Source organism: Patagioenas fasciata, chromosome 23, assembly GCF_037038585.1.
Source record: "Patagioenas fasciata isolate bPatFas1 chromosome 23, bPatFas1.hap1, whole genome shotgun sequence".
Lineage (NCBI taxonomy): Eukaryota > Metazoa > Chordata > Aves > Columbiformes > Columbidae > Patagioenas > Patagioenas fasciata.
Window position 1 is genome coordinate 5,099,095 of NC_092542.1, and position 20,544 is coordinate 5,119,638.

Below are 20,544 nucleotides of genomic sequence, written 5' to 3' on the forward strand. Positions count from 1 at the left end.
GTTTTTCCCGCAAATCTGCTGAAATCGACTGAAAACTACCGATATTTATGTGTATTTTACCCGCCTTTTCACCAACTCGCTGGTTTGTTGCTTTGTTTGTTATTTCCGACCCTGATATTTAAGAAACTTGCAGGGATTCTTGTGCCAACCCCGCCGCTTTCGGGGCAGCCGGTACCGGCGGGGGCTCGGGGCGGGACGGCGCTCGGCGCATGCGCGGCGGGCGTGTTGGGCGGGGCGGGCTCCCGGCGGTGAGCGAAGGGCGCGCTCATGCGCAGTGTGCGCAGCGTCCTCGGTGGCGATGGCGGCCAAGGCAGCGGGAGTGCGGCCCGGGGTGGTGCTGGGCGCGATGGAGATGGGCCGGCGGGCCGGGCCCGAGGCCAGCGCAGCGATGCTCCGCGCCTTCCTGCGCCGCGGCTACCGGCTCATCGACACCGCGCATATATACGCGGGAGGAGAGTCCGAGCGGATCCTGGGCGAGCTGCTGGCGGGCGGCGCCGAGCCCGGTACGGTCGGTCGCTGTGGGGATGGGGCGGTTTGTGAGGAGATGGGACCGTTCCCTGAGGAGAAGGGACCTTTCCCTGAGGAGAAGGGACCTTTCCCTGAGGAGAAGGGGCTTCCCTGGTAAGGGGCTGGAGCACAAGTGTGATGGGAGCGGCTGAGGGACCTGGGGGGTTCAGCTGGAGAACAGGAGCTGAGGGGAGACCTTCTGATCTCTGAACTGCCTGAAAGGAGCTTGGAGCCAGGGGGGGTCGGGCTCTGCTCCCCAGGAACAAGCGCCAGGAGCAGAGGAAACGGCCTCAAGTTGCACCAGGGGAGGTTGAGGTTGGATCTGGGAACAATTTCTTCCCCAAAGGGCTGTGGGGCATTGGAACAGGCTGCCCAGGGCAGTGCTGGAGTCACCATCCCTGGAGGGTTGGACAGGCGGACATGAGGTTCTCAGGACATGGGGCAGTGCCAGGGTTGGGGAACAAAATGATCTTGAGGGGCTTTTGCAACCCAAATGATTCTGTGATTCCCTGGCAGGCTGACACCATCCCTGAGAAGGCTCTCTCCTACCAGGCTGACATGATTTGCAAGAGAAGAGCCTTTCCCTAAAACACCTCAAGCAATATTTGCATTATGCCTCTTATCACCATTCCCTTCCTGAAGATGGAGACACCGCTGCTCATTCTTTCTTTATCTCTGCCAGTGGAAATTGCCACCAAGGCCAACCCCTTGGAGGCTGGGAAGTCACTGAAGCCCGAGAGCGTGCGATCGCAGCTGGAAACATCCCTGGAGAGGCTGAAGAGGAAGAGTGTGGAACTCTTCTATCTCCACCTTCCTGACCATGGGACCCCAGTGGAGGAGACACTGCGTGCCTGCAATGAGCTGCACAAAGAAGTAAAGCGAGCAGTCCAAGTCTGGACCACCTCTTGCGTCTCTCCCTCCCTCCCTCCCTCCCTCCCTCCCTCCCATCACTTTTTCAAACCAGGGCTGCTCCTTGTGCCCTTCTGCAGCACTGGGTTTGCACAATACTAAGAAGGAGGGACATAGCTGACCAGGGCAAAGACGAACAGCTAACGCTGTTGCATGTTGACTTGGTGCACTTTGTTCTCAAAAGCTCTGAGAACATCTGAACTTTGCTTTCAGGTGTGTTAACTGACTAGGTTAAAATTCATGCTGGTAATGGGTGAAGAATTGCTGAATCACTTTAATCTAATAGTGCCATTTAATTTGAACATAAAACAGGGAAAGTATTTTTGTCAGGTCTTATAATTCATAGTCATCTAAAAGCAGCAGACAGGGATGAGCAGAGAACTCAACTAAAATTGGGCAACTGTCCTTTCACGCCATCTAGATAAAAACTCACTTTTAAAACTGGAACCAAATACACTTTTATTCCTCTGCAGGGAAAGTTTAAAGAGCTCGGTCTGTCAAACTACGCGGCGTGGGAGGTCGCAGAAATTTGCACCATCTGCAAATACAACAACTGGGTGATGCCAACTGTGTACCAGGTGATGGACGGGCACTTGCCGTGGTCTGGCAGCTCTTTTGTGGCGGTTAAGATGAACCAAACCGGAGGAATATGGGGTTGTCTGTGTCCTCACAGCAATGATCAGTCACCATGGGGAAGGGTATGGGAGCCCTGATCTTGGACAAGCCCCTGATATGTCAGATGTAACACAGACAAAGAAGCTGCTGCAGTTGTCTGGGAAGTTCTTTCACGTGATTAGAAAGCTGAGATTGCTTCCCGCAAAACGCTGAGCATGTGTTTTTTTGCTTGAGTCAGCGACTCCCTTGATGTGGAACTCAAGAGTTTTTGTGTTATTTGCAATCCTTTAGTGAAAGTCTGTTCCCAAGCAGATAATAACCTTGTGTGAGCTGGCACTGCTCTTCTGGATAAGTTTTGACAGGGTAGGGTGGGGAAGAGGCTGTTCCAGGTGCTCCTGAGCCAGCATTTGAAGTTCTTTGTCCCCCTTCTCTGTGCAGGGAATGTACAACGCGACCACTCGCCAGGTGGAAACCGAGCTGTTGCCTTGCCTGCGATACTTCGGGATGCGGTTTTATGCCTACAATCCGCTGGCAGGTAACGGGGAGGGACAGGGCGAGACTTTGAGACAAAACCACGTGAAATGGGGACTGCAGAGAATCCAGCTCACCCTAAAGGGGCTGTGACCCTTTGCAGGGGGATTGCTGACCGGCAAGTACAAGTACGAGGACAAAGACACACGCCAGCCCACTGGACGGTTTTTTGGGAATGACTGGGCTCAACTCTACATGGACAGGTATGTTTTGAGCTGATCGATGCACAGGGAGACACAGCAGGAGTGGCTACATAAAAAAACACACTAATAATCAGCTGAGAGGAAGCAGAATTGCCCAGAGCTTGTGCAGTTATTATGTCTGTGCATGTGGTTGGCACCGTGGCTTGTGACCGAGCTTTGCCGAGCTGTTTTTAGGCTCAGCTTCATCTTTGCTCACAGGAGACCTTGGAGGCTACAAAGAACTTTGAGGCTTCCTGAAAGCCTTTCGTACTTGCTTGGAATACACATGTATGATTCGCTAGAGGTCCCAAGGGCAGTAAGAGTGATTTATTTTCTTGCAGGTACTGGAAAAAGCACAATTTTGAAGGAATTGCCCTAGTAGAAAGAGCTCTGAAAGACGCTTACGGCTCCAACGCGCCGAGCCTGACCTCCGCAGCCTTGCGCTGGATGTACCACCACTCCAAACTGCAGGTGAGAGCTTGATGCGGCTGCACACGAACAGGGACATGTCTGCATACAAACAATTATTATATTTTAATCCAGATATTCCCTGGGTTTGTGGCCTTCCAAAGTGAGCGTTGCTGTCCAGACTCTGCTTTTCCTGTAGCCATGGGATTGGAAAAAGTGGAAGATTTTAAGTGGCAGTTACTGGGGTCTTGGCTTCCCACCCAGCCAGCTCATCAGATTAGGAAATTCATGTTTATATTCCCCATCTCCCCAAAATGTTCCTGTAGCCCCTTGTAAATTGGGATTTGGCAGCTTTTGAGGCACCGGTGTGACTTGGAGATGTTCTGGCCTTGTGAATAGAACTTCATGGTGTCAGCTGTCTGAATTTTACTGGAAAGAAACATTTAAAGTTTGGCCTGCAGTGGCTTGGGAGCTGAACCAGGTTTATTTTGGGCTCAGCAACTCCTCTTGCTGCTTTCCAGGGTTCTCTTGGAGACACGGTGATCCTGGGGATGTCCAACCTGGAGCAGCTGGAGCAGAACCTGGACTGCAGCGAGGAGGGTCCCCTGCTCCCGGCGGTCGTGGAGGCGTTCGATAGCGCCTGGAACATGGCCGCGCACGACTGCCCCAACTATTTCCGCTAGACAGCAGGGTAGGGACATGAACGCGGGTGTGGAGAGGGTGGAAAATTGAGTGTGAGTCTCTGTAAGCACAGGAGAGGTACTTACCCCCCTGCCCCTTCACTCGACGGGATTTTTGCCTGTATTAATGAACTTTTTAGGATGCACTAATGGCTGTCAGCACATGTTAGGCCGTGCCTTATTCTTCCTCCCCTCGTGGACCTTCGGTTGTATGCAGCACACGCTATGATTTAAAAATGCAGTTGATCGGGGAAAACTGACACAGAATTGGCAGAGGGGCCCCAGTTCTGATTTAATGAGATATTAGATAATTAATTTAATAAATAAAACGTTCTTTCTGATGCACACCCTATCTCTTAATTGTCTCTGCAGCCTAGTTGGCATTTTCTTGTGAGCGCTCACTGCCTTTGAGCTAAATAGTTTCTTCTGAAGCTTTTATGGGACAATAAGAACAAACCCTCAGCATCCTCCCCAGCGCCAGGCATGCCGCATCCAAGTTTTGTTACATTTACATGTTTTCTGCCCAATTTTAGTGTTTGAGGTGACATCTCCTCAGATCCCAGGGTACTCAAACAATAACAGGCAGCACTGACAACCACCTGAAGTTTTATATCTAGATTTATATTAAAAAAGTAGCATAATTAGGTCATCTTTTATGAAGAACATCTTTGAGCTGATCATCCTTGTCCTGTGGGTGCAAACAGGGAAGGAAAACACCCTCCTCTTTTTCTCTCTAAAATAGAGAACTGTCTAGTGTCCGAGCACAAGGAGTGCTGCTAGTCCTCGTTGCTGTCATCAGCGTCTTCATCCTCCTCTTCCTCCTCCTCCTCTGCTGTGTCTCCCACGAGCTTCTGGAAGTCTCCGGTCTCAGAATTCCACAGAAATTTGATGGTGACTTTAAACTCTGCCATCTCGTAGCCGAAGAGTTTCTAGGAAAGGACACAAATCTGTCATTCCCGCTCTCTTCTCTCTGTGGCCAGTCTAACAAGAACACTTAAATAATAAGTATTAAATATAAATATTGCTTCCAGATGGAAACTGCAGCACAGCAGGAGCCGAAGTAATTCCTGCAGAGTTTTCTCACCCACATGAGGAATACAAAAGGGTGTTTGCTTCAAGTGCTGGTCACCTTTGACCAACAACTTGCACCCTCCAGCAAAATTAACCTGAACAGTTAATTATTCTGTATGGGGGGAAATAGGGGCTCATGAAGACGCCGTGTTACGTCGTTACTCACCAGGACGCGGGCTTGTTCGGGGGTGAGAACATCCCCTTCTTTGCAGACTTCGTAATCTGACAGTAACGTCACCACTCCTGCGGGGACAAAAGCTCTTGGAGCAGGTTCCCAAAGGCTGGATTCACCCACCAGGATACGGGGTGCAGAGCTAAGGCACTCTTGACTATATAACGTTCTCCTTAAAAGACAAAAACCGCAGCTCACCCTCCACGGCTGCCCCGCATACCTTTCTTTAAGGCCGTCGGCAATCCCAGCTGCCGTAACTGCGGCTCCATGGAGTGCGGGAACTGCTCCAAGGGCCCCGTGTCCAGGCTCACCGTGTACGTCGCCTTGTTCCCCGCACGGGCAAAATCCACCTCTTTGAATTTAGAGAACCACCTGGGAGGGGGAATGAGAGGTTTAGGTGTGGAGAAAACATCCCACGGGCTGAGACGGGGATCACGGCTGTGATTTCTGCCCCGGTGCTGCAGGGGTGGCAGGGAGAGTGGAAAAGTCTCATGAGGTCATTGCTGCTTTAAGAGAAGCATCAGCAAGGGGAGTATTTGAGTGGAAAAAAGGCAGCTCGGCGCTTCAAAGCCCCACGGGTACTTACTCGTCCACCTCGTCTTTGGTTCGGTTTGTGAAGAGGAGACCGACCTCACCCCTCAGGTGTTTGCTGACCTGAAAGACAGGAGCAGGCTGTGGGGCTTGGGCAGTGCCCAGGGACTCATCTCAGGCTTAATCCTGTACAACTACACAATCGTATACCAGAGCTTTGGTGTCAGGATATGTCTTGCTTGGACACAGCGTCCTGACTCGTGTCAGTGACCGTTCCCTGTAACGGGCATTGGGGAGGCCAAACCTCGAATCCTGGGGGCAGTTTTGGGCTCCTCACACCAAGAAAACCCTTGAGATGCTGGAGTGAGTTGAGAGAAAGGAACAGAACTGGTGAGGGGCTGGAGCACAAGTGTGATGGGAGTGGCTGAGGGACCTGGGTGGTTCAGCTGGAGAACAGGAGCTGAGGGGAGACCTTCTGATCTCTGAACTGCCTGAAAGGGGCTTGGAGCCAGGGGGGTCGGGCTCTGCTCCCCAGGAACAAGCGCCAGGAGCAGAGGAAATGGCCTCAAGTTGCCCAGGGGAGGTTGAGATTGGATCTGGGAACAGTTTCTTCCCCAAAGGGCTGTGGGGCATTGAACAGGCTGCCCAGGGCAGTGCTGGAGTCACCATCCCTGGAGGGTTGGACAGACGGACATGAGGTTCTTAGGACATGGGGCAGTGCCAGGGGTGGGGAATGGTTTGACTCGATGACCCTGAGGGGCTTTTCACAGTATCACAGTATCACAGTATGTTTGGGATTGGAAGGGACCTCAAAAGATCATCTAGTCCAATCCCCCTGCTGGAGCAGGAACGCCTAGGTGAGGTCGCACAGGAAGGTGTCCAGGCGGGCTTTGAATGTCTCCAGGGAAGGAGACTCCACAACCTCCCTGGGTAGCCTGTTCCAGTGCTCTGTTACCCTCACTGAGAAGAAGTTCTTTCTCAAATTTAAGTGGAACCTCTTGTGTTCCAGCTTGATCCCATTGCCCCTTGTCCTATCATTGTTTGCCACTGAGAAGAGCCTGACTCCATCCTCATGGCACTCACCCTTTATATATTTATAAACATTAATAAGGTCACCCCTCAGTCTCCTCTTCTCCAAACTAAAGAGCCCCAGCTCCCTCAGCCTTTCTTCATAAGGGAGATGCTCCACTCCCTTAATCATCTTTGTTGCCCTACGCTGGACCCTCTCCAGCAGTTCCCTGTCCTTCTTGAACTGAGGGGCCCAGAACTGAACACAATATTCCAGATGGGGTCTCACCAGGGCGGAGTAGAGGGGAAGGAGGACCTCTCTCGATCTACTGACCATCCCCCTTGTAATACACCCAAGGATGCCATTAGCCTTCCTGGCCACAAGGGCACAGTGCTGGCTCATGGTCATCCTGTTGTCCACCAGGACCCCCAGGTCCCTTTCCCCTACACTGCTCTCTAATAGGTCATGCCCCAACCTATACTGGAACTTGGGATTGTTCCTGCCCAGATGCAGGACTCTACACTTTCCCTTGTTAAATTCCATCAGATTATCCCCCGCCCAACTCTCCAGCCTGTCCAGGTCCCGCTGGATGGCGGCACAGCCTTCTGGCGTGTCAGCCACTCCTCCCAGCTTAGTGTCATCAGCAAACTTGCTGATAGTACACTCAATTCCCTCATCTAAATCATTAATGAATATATTGAATAATATTGGCCCCAGTACTGACCCCTGAGGCACTCCACTAGATACTGGCCTCCAACTGGACTCCGCACCATTGACCACCACTCTCTGGCTTCTCTCTTTAAGCCAGTTTGCAACCCACCTCACTACTCTATTGTCGAGACCACACCTCCTCAATTTAGCTGTGAGGATGCTGTGAGGGACTGTGTCAAAGGCTTTACTGAAGTCAAGGTAGACCACATCCACCGCTCTGCCATCATCCATCCACCTTGTTACATTCTCATAAAAGGCTATGAGGTTGGTCAAGCATGACTTACCCTTGGTAAAGCCATGCTGACTGCCCCTAATGACCCTCTTATCCCTGATGTGCCTTGAGATGGCACCAAGGATAAGCTGTTCCATTACTTTCCCAGGGACAGAGGTGAGGCTGACCGGTCTATAATTACCCGGGTCCTCCTTCTTGCCCTTTTTAAAGACTGGAGTGACATTTGCTTTCCTCCAATCCTCGGGCACCTCTCCCGTTTCCCAAGACTTGGCAAAAATGATGGATAGCGGTCTAGCAATGACTTCAGCCAGCTCCCTCAGCACCCGCGGATGCATCCCATCTGGACCCATGGATTTATGGACGTCCAGACTACTTAATTGTTCCCTAACCCAGTCCTCATCGACTAAAGCAAACTCCTCCATTAACCTGGCTTCATCCGGGGTCTCAGGGGTACAGGGTTCCCCAGGACATCCTCCAGCGGAGTAGACAGAGACAAAGGCGGCATTCAGCAATTCTGCCTTCTCTGTGTCTTCTGCCACCAGGGCACCCACCTCATTCATCAGTGGGCCTACATTGCCTCTGGTATTAGTTTTATCTGCTATGTATTTGAAAAAGTTCTTCTTGCTGTCCTTGACCCCTCTTGCCAGCTGTAATTCTAAGGAGGCCTTGGCTACCCTAGCTGCCTTCCTGCATCCTCTAACAGCTGCCTTATATTCCTCCCAAGTGGCCAGTCCCTGCTTCCATGACCTGTAAACTCGCCTCTTCTGCTTGAGCATACCCAACAGATCCCTATTCAACCACGCAGGCCTTCTGGCTCCCTTCCTCGACTTCCTACGTGTGGGGATGCTCTGATCCTGAGCATGGAAGAAGCAATCTCTGAATGCAATCCAGCTCTCTTGGGCCCCTTTTCCTTCAAGCAGTCTTGCCCATGGGGTTTCCCTCAGCAGTTGCTTGAAAAGGCCGAAATTAGCCCTGCCAAAGTCCAGGGTTGCAATTCTACTTGCTATTCTGTTCCTGCCACACGAGATGCTGAACTCCACCATCTCGTGGTCACTGCAACCCAGGCAGCCCTCAACCTTTACTGCTTCAACCAGACCCTCTTTGTTAGTGAGGATGAGATCCAGCAGTGCACCTCTCCTGGTCGGCTCCTCCACCATCTGCATGAGGAAGTTATCATCAATGCACTGGAGGAACCTCCTGGACTGTGGCTGGCTGGCTGAATGGTCCTTCCAGCAAACATCAGGGAAGTTAAAATCACCCACAACAACCAGGGCCTGTGACTGTGAGGCCACTCTCAGCTGCGCATAGAAGGCCTCATCAACTTCCTCAGTCTGATCTGGTGGCCTGTAATAGACACCTACAACAGTATCACCCCTGCCAGCCTGTCCCTTGACCCTGACCCATACACTCTCAACTCGTTCCTCATCTGCTCCTGGGCAGAATTTAGTACATTGCAGTTGCTCTCTCACATAGAGAGCAACTCCACCACCACGCCTGGCTGGCCTGTCTTTCCTGAAAAGGGCATAGCCATCCATGACCACATTCCAGTCATGTGAACTGTCCCACCACGTTTCTGTAATTGCCACCAGATCATAATCTCCCGACCGAACATAGGATTCTAACTCCTCCTGCTTATTCCCCATGCTGCGCGCATTGGTGTACAGGCATTTCAGGGAGCGAGCAGAGCACACCAATTTCTCCCTAGGGGCACAGGAGGCCACCCGGTCCTCATCTGTTTTAGAATGCTGCCCCTCTGGGGCAAGCCCAACTACAACCCCATCCCCCTTCGAGGCTAGTTTAAAGCTCTCCAACCAAAATGATTCAGTGACAGGCGTGGACTCAATTAAAACACAGCACAAAGGTGACACAAGCTCTGTCACCTCTCGCCATCGCTCCAAGACACAACCAGGGGATGCGCAGAAACCCTCCAGCCCCCACCTTGTGCAGGTTCTCCTTGTACTCGCTGCTCGGCTCCCGTCCCAGCGCCACCATCATCACTTTGTTCTTCCCGAAGAAGATCCTGGAGCAGAGTGAGGAGGAAGAAGAGGATGAGGAGGAGGAAGAGGATGATGAGGGGGCGGCGCTGTCAGCCCGTCCCGCTACCCCCGCCGCCATCCCCCCCACCTCACCTGCTGTGCTTCCAGGCATTCCGCACGTCCTTCAGCTTGTTGTTCCTCATGTTGGCCACGGAGAACACGAAGATGTACTTGTAGGTGTCCACGCATCGCCGCAGCTGCGAGGAACCGGTTACCGAGAGCGGGGACCCGGGGAAATGAAGTCAAAATGAAAGTCTCACCCTCAAAATACTGGTATGTTAAAGGGAAGGGAGAAAAATGAATCAGGTTTTGGAGGAGAAATACAGGAAAATGGTCCCTTATGAAATGAGCAGAGACCTGGGACCTCTGTGCAGAGGATAAAGATGATCCCAGTCCCCTCTTTGATCTGAAATCCCAGGACCCCAGAGGGTCCCCAGCACTCGGCTGCCATCCCCCCAGGTCACACACTTACATTTGTGTAGATCTGGGGGACTCGGGAGCACAGGTACAGCACGGAGGAGATGGAGCCGATGGTGAAGCCAATGATCTCACTTCTGGTGAAAGGCTGCAAGGCAAGAGGGGGCACCACAGCCCCTGTGTTTTCAGAGATGTGTTTACCACCCACGTGGTGGGTCCAAACCCAGATTTTGCTTTCTCCACCCACCCCTTGCCCTGCTGAGCACTGAGCGGGATCACCATGGCCTCAAGTTGCGCCAGGGGAGGTTGAGGTTGGATCTGGGGACCAATTTCCTCCCCAAAGGGCTGTGGGGCATTGGAACAGGCTGCCCAGGGCAGTGCTGGAGTCACCATCCCTGGAGGGCTGGACAGACGGACATGAGGTTCTCAGGACATGGGGCAGGGACAGGGGTGGGGAACGGTTTGACTCGATGGTCTCGAGGGGCTTTTCCAACCAAAATGATTGCATGATCTTCCCTCCCCCCCAGCACCCAGCTTTAGGAACCAGCTCACCTTCGAGCCAGGCTCATCCCCATGAGCAGACAGCAGAGATCTCCCTTTAAACGTCAGCGGGTCCTGTGCCACAGCAGGATCTCTGCCCAGGAAGGAGACGGTCAACACCACCCCCAGCGTGAGGCAGACGAAGATCGCGTTGATCGGAGCCGTGACTGTGGGGAATCACACGAGGCTGGTGAGGGAGGCTCCTCCATCATCCCCCTTGGGTTCCAGCACCATCCCTGGGTAAAGAGACCTTCCAGCTCTCTTATCTCTGCAGCGGCACAGCCAGCACCACCAAATTCAGGCAATATCTCCTGCGGGTGTTTTATCTCGCAGCGATATGGGCAATTTGTAAGTTATCAGGGAGGAAGCTGCTCCTATCTCTGCAGACTGAGAGTGCTCGAGTTTCTTTGGCTTTGGGGCTCTTAAAAATCATCCCCCTCGTCTGGAAGCTTTGCATCATCTTGACCCGCAACAGTGCACATTCAAATCCCTGCTCCGACAGCAAGACTTGTATTATGTTCTGTAAACAAGCTCTCCAGCATTAACAGAAGTATATAGTTGATGGGTGATCTATCAATTGGTTTAATAAATTCAAATGGTTTGAGAAGTTAAGTGGTTTTCAGGGTCCCATGGGATGCCTGTTTGTAGTTCACAGAAAGCTGCTATGCTAAAAAGTGGGTTTTCTCTTGCTTTTTAAACCTTGCAAGAACAGCAGAGCCCTGATCACATTCCCTTTTTACTCCATTTCAACAGGGAGGAACTTCTCCATCACATCAGGGCTGCAAGAGGAGTATTGACCCCCCAAACAGCTGGAAAACTTCATCCCTTCCCTTAAAACACTGGCCTGGGTCAAGAGATCTGGCTGTGGTTTCCAGCTCCAACACATAACTGCAAGTAAGTAATTTCTGTACTTAACACAACTCTGGGGGTTTATTTTCACCCCAGACTCTGTGCAGGGCAGTTTGCAGAAGCCCCAGGCACATCTGGTCACTATTTCCTGGCTGTGGCTGTTGTGGGTACTCAGGTTATCCAAGAAACAAAACCAGCAGCAAACAACACGAGGCCTCTAATGCGTCGATGCCTCTGCAAAGCAGCTCTGCCCCATCCATCTCCCCAGGGATCACTTTCCCTTCCAGCTCCACAGCCCAGGACAAACCAGCCCAAAAAACGCACCAAGGGGAGCACCCAGACCCCCAACTCACTCCCTCCGGCTCGGTTCTTCACTTTGTAGTAGCAGTAGAGAGACAGCATCACCAGGTCTGCCAGCACGTAGTAAACAGCCGTGTAAACCTGCGGGGAGAAGGACAGGGTGGTCTGACCTGCAGAAAGGCTTCTGATATCGGGGATAAGCCGGAATTGCATCCCGGGGTACGGCATCGCATCCCAGGGCTGTTTGGGTTTCTGGTTCCTGGTGCTGGATTAAGCAGCTCCCATCCCATCCCTATTCCATCCCATCGCTCCTCCCCAGAGCTCGGGGTGTTTGAGAGCTGATTTGGTACCTGCAGCGGCAGCTGATCGGCCAGGAAGGAACCGATGAGATTCAGGAGGTCTCCACCAAGCCATCCCAGCAAGAAATATATGGAGAGAGCCCGGTCCATGATGCCGGTTTTGCAGGCTTGGTAAAACTGTCTGCAGAGAAAAAGTCACAGAGACACAAACCATTACCCCTGGTTGGTCCAGTGCTACCTGGGAACCATCCCCACGTTCCCCTCTTGCTCTCACCTGGGTTGTTTTTTACAATTGTCACCAGCCCAAAGCACTCAGGGGGAGGAAAAGCAAAGACTTCCCCTGCAGATTGGCCCCCATGAGATGTCCTGTCACCCATCAGGTGCTCGAGCCCTTGTGATCTGTCCCTTGTGAGCAGACAGAAGCACCGGCTGCAGAAACCGCCTCTCCGGTTATGAAATAACCTGACGATGCACCGAGATGGAACACAACCCCTCCCGTCCCCCTCCACCACGGTTATCCCAGGGCTTCCAACAAGCCCAGGGCTCCTGGAAATGTTTTTGCTGCACGTACGACTTGCAACGACTGCATTGCAGTTGGCTTACGTGTGGTATTACAGCTGCCAATTAGAATAATAATGATATAATAACAAACAAGGCTTTGGGGCTGTACCGCCTGCTCCCTCTCCTGTTAAACCCAAATTTTCCAAGCCTGGTAGATTTGATAATTCACACAGATTGTGCTTGAAATTTGGGAGCGCTACTTACGGAAAAGACGCGGCGGCGAAGCAGAGGATGGAAACCAACCCCAGGATGACGCTGGCGATGTCCCGGCCGTCCTGGGCACACTCGTTGAACACGTCCATGACCCAACGGGACCCATTGGGACACCCGGAGATGTTCCCGGGGGGGACACCCCCCCAGCGCCGAGCCCCCATGAAATGGGGACGTGAATCCGTGTCTGGCAGCCAAACTGTTGAAATAACACTGGGGAATATGCAATAACACAGGGAAAAAATACAGATGTGTTAGGAACAGGCTCATGGCTTCTCTGGAGCGCATTGCAAAAATCTTATTATTGGCTAATTCACCTTTATTAGCCTTAATTTCGCAGCCGGTGGGATGGCCTGGAAAGGCCACAAGCCCGGCGGGATTTATCTATAATTAAAAATAAAACCCGAGCGATGTGTTGTCGCAAACAGGGACTTACCTGTTTTATTTTTATCTGCTTTATTTTTCTTTGGTAACTCCGCTTTTTCGGAAACTTCGTTGTTGTTGTTCGGCGTTGTTTTTGTGGCTTTTTTCCCCAAATCCACTGCTTCTTCAGAACCGCGTTTCCTTTACAAACCTTTTCCACAAACTCGCTGTTTCCTTCCAAACCCGCCGCTTCTTCGGGAAGTCGCTGCGCTTCTTGTTTTTCCCGCAAATCTGCTGAAATCGGCTGAAAACTACCGATATTTATATGTATTTTACCCGCCTTTTCACCAACTCGCTGGTTTGTTGCTTTGTTTGTTATTTCCGACCCTGATATTTAAGAAACTTGCAGGGATTCTTGTGCCAACCCCGCCGCTTTCGGGGCAGCCGGTACCGGCGGGGGCTCGGGGCGGGACGGCGCTCGGCGCATGCGCGGCGGGCGTGTTGGGCGGGGCGGGCTCCCGGCGGTGAGCGAAGGGCGCGCTCATGCGCAGTGTGCGCAGCGTCCTCGGTGGCGATGGCGGCCAAGGCAGCGGGAGTGCGGCCCGGGGTGGTGCTGGGCGCGATGGAGATGGGCCGGCGGGCCGGGCCCGAGGCCAGCGCAGCGATGCTCCGCGCCTTCCTGCGCCGCGGCTACCGGCTCATCGACACCGCGCATATATACGCGGGAGGAGAGTCCGAGCGGATCCTGGGCGAGCTGCTGGCGGGCGGCGCCGAGCCCGGTACGGTCGGTCGCTGTGGGGATGGGGCGGTTTGTGAGGAGATGGGACCGTTCCCTGAGGAGAAGGGACCTTTCCCTGAGGAGAAGGGACCTTTCCCTGAGGAGAAGGGGCTTCCCTGGTAAGGGGCTGGAGCACAAGTGTGATGGGAGCGGCTGAGGGACCTGGGGGGTTCAGCTGGAGAACAGGAGCTGAGGGGAGACCTTCTGATCTCTGAACTGCCTGAAAGGAGCTTGGAGCCAGGGGGGTCGGGCTCTGCTCCCCAGGAACAAGCGCCAGGAGCAGAGGAAACGGCCTCAAGTTGCGTCAGGGGAGGTTGAAGTTGGATCTGGGACCAATTTCTTCCCCAAAGGGCTGTGGGGCATTGGAACAGGCTGCCCAGGGCAGTGCTGGAGTCACCATCCCTGGAGGGTTGGACAGACGGACATGAGGTTCTCAGGACATGGGGCAGTGCCAGGGTTGGGGAACAAAATGATCTTGAGGGGCTTTTGCAACCCAAATGATTCTGTGATTCCCTGGCAGGCTGACACCATCCCTGAGAAGGCTCTCTCCTACCAGGCTGACATGATTTGCAAGAGAAGAGCCTTTCCCTAAAACACCTCAAGCAATATTTGCATTATGCCTCTTATCACCATTCCCTTCCTGAAGATGGAGACACCGCTGCTCATTCTTTCTTTATCTCTGCCAGTGGAAATTGCCACCAAGGCCAACCCCTTGGAGGCTGGGAAGTCACTGAAGCCCGAGAGCGTGCGATCGCAGCTGGAAACATCCCTGGAGAGGCTGAAGAGGAAGAGTGTGGAACTCTTCTATCTCCACCTTCCTGACCATGGGACCCCAGTGGAGGAGACACTGCGTGCCTGCAATGAGCTGCACAAAGAAGTAAAGCGAGCAGTCCAAGTCTGGACCACCTCTTGCGTCTCTCCCTCCCTCCCTCCCTCCCTCCCTCCCTCCCTCCCTCCCTCCCTCCCATCACTTTTTCAAACCAGGGCTGCTCCTTGTGCCCTTCTGCAGCACTGGGTTTGCACAATACTAAGAAGGAGGGACCAGGGCAAAGACGAACAGCTAACGCTGTTGCATGTTGACTTGGTGCACTTTGTTCTCAAAAGCTCTGAGAACATCTGAACTTTGCTTTCAGGTGTGTTAACTGACTAGGTTAAAATTCATGCTGGTAATGGGTGAAGAATTGCTGAATCACTTTAATCTAATAGTGCCATTTAATTTGAACATAAAACAGGGAAAGTATTTTTGTCAGGTCTTATAATTCATAGTCATCTAAAAGCAGCAGACAGGGATGAGCAGAGAACTCAACTAAAATTGGGCAACTGTCCTTTCACGCCATCTAGATAAAAACTCACTTTTAAAACTGGAACCAAATACACTTTTATTCCTCTGCAGGGAAAGTTTAAAGAGCTCGGTCTGTCAAACTACGCGGCGTGGGAGGTCGCAGAAATTTGCACCATCTGCAAATACAACAACTGGGTGATGCCAACTGTGTACCAGGTGATGGACGGGCACTTGCCGTGGTCTGGCAGCTCTTTTGTGGCGGTTAAGATGAACCAAACCGGAGGAATATGGGGTTGTCTGTGTCCTCACAGCAATGATCAGTCACCATGGGGAAGGGTATGGGAGCCCTGATCTTGGACAAGCCCCTGATATGTCAGATGTAACACAGACAAAGAAGCTGCTGCAGTTGTCTGGGAAGTTCTTTCACGTGATTAGAAAGCTGAGATTGCTTCCCGCAAAACGCTGAGCATGTGTTTTTTTGCTTGAGTCAGCGACTCCCTTGATGTGGAACTCAAGAGTTTTTGTGTTATTTGCAATCCTTTAGTGAAAGTCTGTTCCCAAGCAGATAATAACCTTGTGTGAGCTGGCACTGCTCTTCTGGATAAGTTTTGACAGGGTAGGGTGGGGAAGAGGCTGTTCCAGGTGCTCCTGAGCCAGCATTTGAAGTTCTTTGTCCCCCTTCTCTGTGCAGGGAATGTACAACGCGACCACTCGCCAGGTGGAAACCGAGCTGTTGCCTTGCCTGCGATACTTCGGGATGCGGTTTTATGCCTACAATCCGCTGGCAGGTAACGGGGAGGGACAGGGCGAGACTTTGAGACAAAACCACGTGAAATGGGGACTGCAGAGAATCCAGCTCACCCTAAAGGGGCTGTGACCCTTTGCAGGGGGATTGCTGACCGGCAAGTACAAGTACGAGGACAAAGACACACGCCAGCCCACTGGACGGTTTTTTGGGAATGACTGGGCTCAACTCTACATGGACAGGTATGTTTTGAGCTGATCGATGCACAGGGAGACACAGCAGGAGTGGCTACATAAAAAAACACACTAATAATCAGCTGAGAGGAAGCAGAATTGCCCAGAGCTTGTGCAGTTATTATGTCTGTGCATGTGGTTGGCACCGTGGCTTGTGACCGAGCTTTGCCGAGCTGTTTTTAGGCTCAGCTTCATCTTTGCTCACAGGAGACCTTGGAGGCTACAAAGAACTTTATGAGGCTTCCTGAAAGCCTTTCGTACTTGCTTGGAATACACATGTATGATTCGCTAGAGGTCCAAGGGCAGTAAGAGTGATTTATTTTCTTGCAGGTACTGGAAAAAGCACAATTTTGAAGGAATTGCCCTAGTAGAAAGAGCTCTGAAAGACGCTTACGGCTCCAACGCGCCGAGCCTGACCTCCGCAGCCTTGCGCTGGATGTACCACCACTCCAAACTGCAGGTGAGAGCTTGATGCGGCTGCACACGAACAGGGACATGTCTGCATACAAACAATTATTATATTTTAATCCAGATATTCCCTGGGTTTGTGGCCTTCCAAAGTGAGCGTTGCTGTCCAGACTCTGCCTTTCCTGTAGCCATGGGATTGGAAAAAGTGGAAGATTTTAAGTGGCAGTTACTGGGGTCTTGGCTTCCCACCCAGCCAGCTCATCAGATTAGGAAATTCATGTTTATATTCCCCATCTCCCCAAAATGTTCCTGTAGCCCCTTGTAAATTGGGATTTGGCAGCTTTTGAGGCACCGGTGTGACTTGGAGATGTTCTGGCCTTGTGAACAGAACTTCATGGTGTCAGTTGTCTGAATTTTACTGGAAAGAAACATTTAAAGTTTGGCCTGCAGTGGCTTGGGAGCTGAACCGGGTTTATTTTGGGCTCAGCAACTCCTCTTGCTGCTTTCCAGGGTTCTCTTGGAGACACGGTGATCCTGGGGATGTCCAACCTGGAGCAGCTGGAGCAGAACCTGGACTGCAGCGAGGAGGGTCCCCTGCTCCCGGCGGTCGTGGAGGCGTTCGATAGCGCCTGGAACATGGCCGCGCACGACTGCCCCAACTATTTCCGCTAGACAGCAGGGTAGGGACATGAAAGCGGGTGTGGAGAGGGTGGAAAATTGAGTGTGAGTCTCTGTAAGCACAGGAGAGGTACTTACCCCCCTGCCCCTTCACTCGACGGGATTTTTGCCTGTATTAATGAACTTTTTAGGATGCACTAATGGCTGTCAGCACATGTTAGGCCGTGCCTTATTCTTCCTCCCCTCGTGGACCTTCGGTTGTATGCAGCACACGCTATGATTTAAAAATGCAGTTGATCGGGGAAAACTGACACAGAATTGGCAGAGGGGCCCCAGTTCTGATTTAATGAGATATTAGATAATTAATTTAATAAATAAAACGTTCTTTCTGATGCACACCCTATCTCTTAATTGTCTCTGCAGCCTAGTTGGCATTTTCTTGTGAGCGCTCACTGCCTTTGAGCTAAATAGTTTCTTCTGAAGCTTTTATGGGACAATAAGAACAAACCCTCAGCATCCTCCCCAGCGCCAGGCATGCCGCATCCAAGTTTTGTTACATTTACATGTTTTCTGCCCAATTTTAGTGTTTGAGGTGACATCTCCTCAGATCCCAGGGTACTCAAACAATAACAGGCAGCACTGACAACCACCTGAAGTTTTATATCTAGATTTATATTAAAAAAGTAGCATAATTAGGTCATCTTTTATGAAGAACATCTTTGAGCTGATCATCCTTGTCCTGTGGGTGCAAACAGGGAAGGAAAACACCCTCCTCTTTTTCTCTCTAAAATAGAGAACTGTCTAGTGTCCGAGCACAAGGAGTGCTGCTAGTCCTCGTTGCTGTCATCAGCATCTTCATCCTCCTCTTCCTCCTCCTCCTCTGCTGTGTCTCCCACGAGCTTCTGGAAGTCTCCGGTCTCAGAATTCCACAGAAATTTGATGGTGGCTTTAAACTCTGCCATCTCGTAGCCGAAGAGTTTCTAGGAAAGGACACAAATCTGTCATTCCCGCTCTCTTCTCTCTGTGGCCAGTCTAACAAGAACACTTAAATAATAAGTATTAAATATAAATATTGCTTCCAGATGGAAACTGCAGCACAGCAGGAGCCGAAGTAATTCCTGCAGAGTTTTCTCACCCACATGAGGAATACAAAAGGGTGTTTGCTTCAAGTGCTGGTCACCTTTGACCAACAACTTGCACCCTCCAGCAAAATTAACCTGAACAGTTAATTATTCTGTATGGGGGGAAATAGGGGCTCATGAAGACGCCGTGTTACGTCGTTACTCACCAGGACGCGGGCTTGTTCGGGGGTGAGAACATCCCCTTCTTTGCAGACTTCGTAATCTGACAGTAACGTCACCACTCCTGCGGGGACAAAAGCTCTTGGAGCAGGTTCCCAAAGGCTGGATTCACCCACCAGGATACGGGGTGCAGAGCTAAGGCACTCTTGACTATATAACGTTCTCCTTAAAAGACAAAAACCGCAGCTCACCCTCCACGGCTGCCCCGCATACCTTTCTTTAAGGCCGTCGGCAATCCCAGCTGCCGTAACTGCGGCTCCATGGAGTGCGGGAACTGCTCCAAGGGCCCCGTGTCCAGGCTCACCGTGTACGTCGCCTTGTTCCCCGCACGGGCAAAATCCACCTCTTTGAATTTAGAGAACCACCTGGGAGGGGGAATGAGAGGTTTAGGTGTGAAGAAAACATCCCACGGGCTGAGACGGGGATCACGGCTGTGATTTCTGCCCCGGTGCTGCAGGGGTGGCAGGGAGAGTGGAAGTCTCATGAGGTCATTTCTGCTTTAAGAGAAGCATCAACAAGGGGAGTATTTGAGTGGAAAAAAGGCAGCTCGGTGCTTCAAAGCCCCACGGGTACTTACTCGTCCACCTCGTCTTTGGTTCGGTTTGTGAAGAGGAGACCGACCTCACCCCTCAGGTGTTTGCTGACCTGAAAGACAGGAGCAGGCTGTGGGGCTTGGGCAGTGCCCAGGGACTCATCTCAGGCTTAATCCTGTACAACTACACAATCGTATACCAGAGCTTTGGTGTCAGGATATGTCCTGCTTGGACACAGCGTCCTGACTCGTGTCAGTGACCGTTCCCTGTACCGGGCATTGGGGAGGCCAAACCTCAAATCCTGGGGGCAGTTTTGGGCTCCTCACACCAAGAAAACCCTTGAGATGCTGGAGTGAGTTGAGAAAAGGGAACAGAACTGGTGAGGGGCTGGAGCACAAGTGTGATGGGAGTGGCTGAGGGACCTGGGGGGTTCAGCTGGAGAACAGGAGCTGAGGGGAGACCTTCTGATCTCTGAACTGCCTGAAAGGAGCTTGGAGCCAGGGGGGTCGGGCTCTGCTCCCCAGGAACAAGCGCCAGGAGCAGAGGAAACGGCCTCAAGTTGCGCCAGGGGAGGTTGAGGTTGGATCTGGGAACAATTTCTTCCCCAAAGGGCTGTGGGGCATTGAACAGGCTGCCCAGGGCAGTGCTGGAGTCACCATCCCTGGAGGGCTGGACAGACGGACATTAGGTTCTCAGGACATGGGGCAGTGCCAGGGGTGGGGAATGGTTTGACTCGATGACCCTGAGGGGCTTTTCCAACCAAAATGATTCAGTGACAGGCGTGGACTCAATTAAAACACAGCACAAAGGTGACACAAGGTCTGTCACCTCTCGCCATCGCTCCAAGACACAACCAGGGGATGCGCAGAAACCCTCCAGCCCCCACCTTGTGCAGGTTCTCCTTGTACTCGCTGCTCGGCTCCCGTCCCAGCGCCACCATCATCACTTTGTTCTTCCCGAAGAAGATCCTGGAGCAGAGTGAGGAGGAAAAAGAGGATGAGGAGAAGGAAGAAGAGGATGATGAGGGGACGGCGCTGTCAGCCCGTCCCGCTACCCCCGCCGCCATCCCCCCCACCTCACCTGCTGTGCTTCCAGGCATTCCGCACGTCCTTCAGCTTGTTGTTCCTCATGTTGGCCACGGAGAACACGAAGATGTACTTGTAGGTGTCCACGCATCGCCGCAGCTGCGAGGAACCGGTTACCGAGAGCGGGGACCCGGGGAGCACCGCGCGGGGCCGGGCCGGGCCGCACTTACCTCCGCGATCAGCGCCTGCTTGGCCTCCAACCCCTTCCTGGCCGTCCGCGTCAGGGAGACTGCGGGGAGCGGAGCACAGAGGCGGCGTTAGTGCGGGGAGGGGCCGGGGAACGGGGGACGCGGGATCCGAACGCTCACCCTTGCGGTCCCGCTTGGACTTCGGCATGGTGCCGCCGCCGTGCTTCGAGGCCCCCTCAGCGCCGCGCGGGCTGCTGGGAACGCCGCCGGGCTGTCCTGCGTGGTGCCTGCATCCGCAGA

General features: G+C 52.5%; 4 protein-coding genes and 1 long non-coding RNA gene across 8 annotated transcripts; 3 read left to right on the forward strand and 2 right to left on the reverse strand.

Moving 5' to 3' along the window:
• Nucleotides 1–261: 261 nt before the first annotated feature.
• On the forward strand, nt 262–4,177 carry LOC136111200 (aflatoxin B1 aldehyde reductase member 2-like). Its single transcript, XM_065855185.2, has 7 exons — nt 262–503; nt 1,190–1,380; nt 1,890–1,994; nt 2,470–2,566; nt 2,666–2,765; nt 3,086–3,215; nt 3,674–4,177. The coding sequence occupies exons 1-7, from the start codon at nt 299–301 to the stop codon at nt 3,833–3,835; spliced, it is 990 nt and encodes a 329-aa protein (XP_065711257.1). The 5' UTR covers nt 262–298; the 3' UTR covers nt 3,836–4,177.
• Nucleotides 4,178–4,432: 255 nt separating this feature from the next.
• LOC139825517 (mRNA turnover protein 4 homolog) lies at nt 4,433–13,322 on the reverse strand. Of its 2 annotated transcripts, XM_071798567.1 has the most exons (12): nt 13,207–13,322; nt 12,765–12,957; nt 12,051–12,180; nt 11,754–11,841; nt 10,564–10,718; nt 10,067–10,159; nt 9,688–9,791; nt 9,497–9,578; nt 5,662–5,729; nt 5,296–5,447; nt 5,070–5,146; nt 4,433–4,761 (listed from the first exon to the last, which is right to left on the reverse strand). In XM_071798567.1, the coding sequence occupies exons 2-12, from the start codon at nt 12,932–12,934 to the stop codon at nt 4,609–4,611; spliced, it is 1,272 nt and encodes a 423-aa protein (XP_071654668.1). In that variant the 5' UTR covers nt 12,935–12,957; nt 13,207–13,322; the 3' UTR covers nt 4,433–4,608. The 2 variants fall into 2 exon arrangements, with proteins under 2 accessions (XP_071654668.1, XP_071654669.1); XM_071798568.1 differs by lacking the exons at nt 12,765–12,957; nt 13,207–13,322 and adding an exon at nt 12,274–12,392.
• On the forward strand, nt 9,371–12,893 carry LOC139825520 (uncharacterized). Of its 3 annotated transcripts, XR_011735617.1 has the most exons (4): nt 9,371–9,867; nt 10,539–10,741; nt 11,305–11,445; nt 12,380–12,893. It is a non-coding gene; the product is annotated as an uncharacterized lncRNA (long non-coding RNA). The 3 variants fall into 3 exon arrangements; XR_011735616.1 differs by lacking the exon at nt 12,380–12,893 and having other exon boundaries at nt 10,539–10,791; nt 11,305–12,366; XR_011735615.1 differs by lacking the exon at nt 12,380–12,893 and having other exon boundaries at nt 11,305–12,366.
• Nucleotides 13,323–13,671: 349 nt separating the features above from the next.
• Nucleotides 13,672–17,593, forward strand: LOC139825518 (aflatoxin B1 aldehyde reductase member 2-like). Its single transcript, XM_071798569.1, has 7 exons — nt 13,672–13,912; nt 14,598–14,788; nt 15,305–15,409; nt 15,885–15,981; nt 16,081–16,180; nt 16,502–16,631; nt 17,090–17,593. Exons 1-7 carry the CDS (start codon nt 13,708–13,710, stop codon nt 17,249–17,251), a joined length of 990 nt encoding a protein of 329 aa, XP_071654670.1. The 5' UTR covers nt 13,672–13,707; the 3' UTR covers nt 17,252–17,593.
• A 255-nt stretch (nt 17,594–17,848) lies between these two features.
• On the reverse strand, nt 17,849–20,528 carry LOC136111201 (mRNA turnover protein 4 homolog). Its single transcript, XM_065855186.2, has 8 exons — nt 20,425–20,528; nt 20,287–20,345; nt 20,112–20,215; nt 19,918–19,999; nt 19,076–19,143; nt 18,712–18,863; nt 18,486–18,562; nt 17,849–18,177 (listed from the first exon to the last, which is right to left on the reverse strand). The coding sequence occupies exons 1-8, from the start codon at nt 20,450–20,452 to the stop codon at nt 18,025–18,027; spliced, it is 723 nt and encodes a 240-aa protein (XP_065711258.2). The 5' UTR covers nt 20,453–20,528; the 3' UTR covers nt 17,849–18,024.
• Nucleotides 20,529–20,544: the final 16 nt, after the last annotated feature.

Excerpts from the sequence above, each read along its gene's own strand:
- LOC139825518 (XM_071798569.1), top strand. The coding sequence starts at position 13,708 with ATGGCGGCCAAGGCAGCGGGAGTGCGGCCCGGGGTGGTGCTGGGCGCG. Across the intron at positions 15,410-15,884 it reads TGATGCCAACTGTGTACCAG|GGAATGTACAACGCGACCAC; the intron begins GTGATGGACGGG and ends TTCTCTGTGCAG. Across the intron at positions 16,181-16,501 it reads GCTCAACTCTACATGGACAG|GTACTGGAAAAAGCACAATT; the intron begins GTATGTTTTGAG and ends ATTTTCTTGCAG.
- LOC139825517 (XM_071798567.1), bottom strand. The coding sequence starts at position 12,934 with ATGGGGGCTCGGCGCTGGGGGGGTGTCCCCCCCGGGAACATCTCCGGG. Across the intron at positions 12,181-12,764 it reads TTCGCCGCCGCGTCTTTTCC|ACAGTTTTACCAAGCCTGCA; the intron begins GTAAGTAGCGCT and ends TTTTCTCTGCAG. Across the intron at positions 5,448-5,661 it reads ACCAAAGACGAGGTGGACGA|GTGGTTCTCTAAATTCAAAG; the intron begins GTAAGTACCCGT and ends TCCCCCTCCCAG.
- LOC136111200 (XM_065855185.2), top strand. The coding sequence starts at position 299 with ATGGCGGCCAAGGCAGCGGGAGTGCGGCCCGGGGTGGTGCTGGGCGCG. Across the intron at positions 504-1,189 it reads GGCGGGCGGCGCCGAGCCCG|TGGAAATTGCCACCAAGGCC; the intron begins GTACGGTCGGTC and ends TATCTCTGCCAG. Across the intron at positions 2,567-2,665 it reads TGCCTACAATCCGCTGGCAG|GGGGATTGCTGACCGGCAAG; the intron begins GTAACGGGGAGG and ends GACCCTTTGCAG.
- LOC136111201 (XM_065855186.2), bottom strand. The coding sequence starts at position 20,452 with ATGCCGAAGTCCAAGCGGGACCGCAAGG. Across the intron at positions 20,346-20,424 it reads GTCCAAGCGGGACCGCAAGG|TCTCCCTGACGCGGACGGCC; the intron begins GTGAGCGTTCGG and ends CGCTCCCCGCAG. Across the intron at positions 20,000-20,111 it reads AATGCCTGGAAGCACAGCAG|GATCTTCTTCGGGAAGAACA; the intron begins GTGAGGTGGGGG and ends ACTCTGCTCCAG.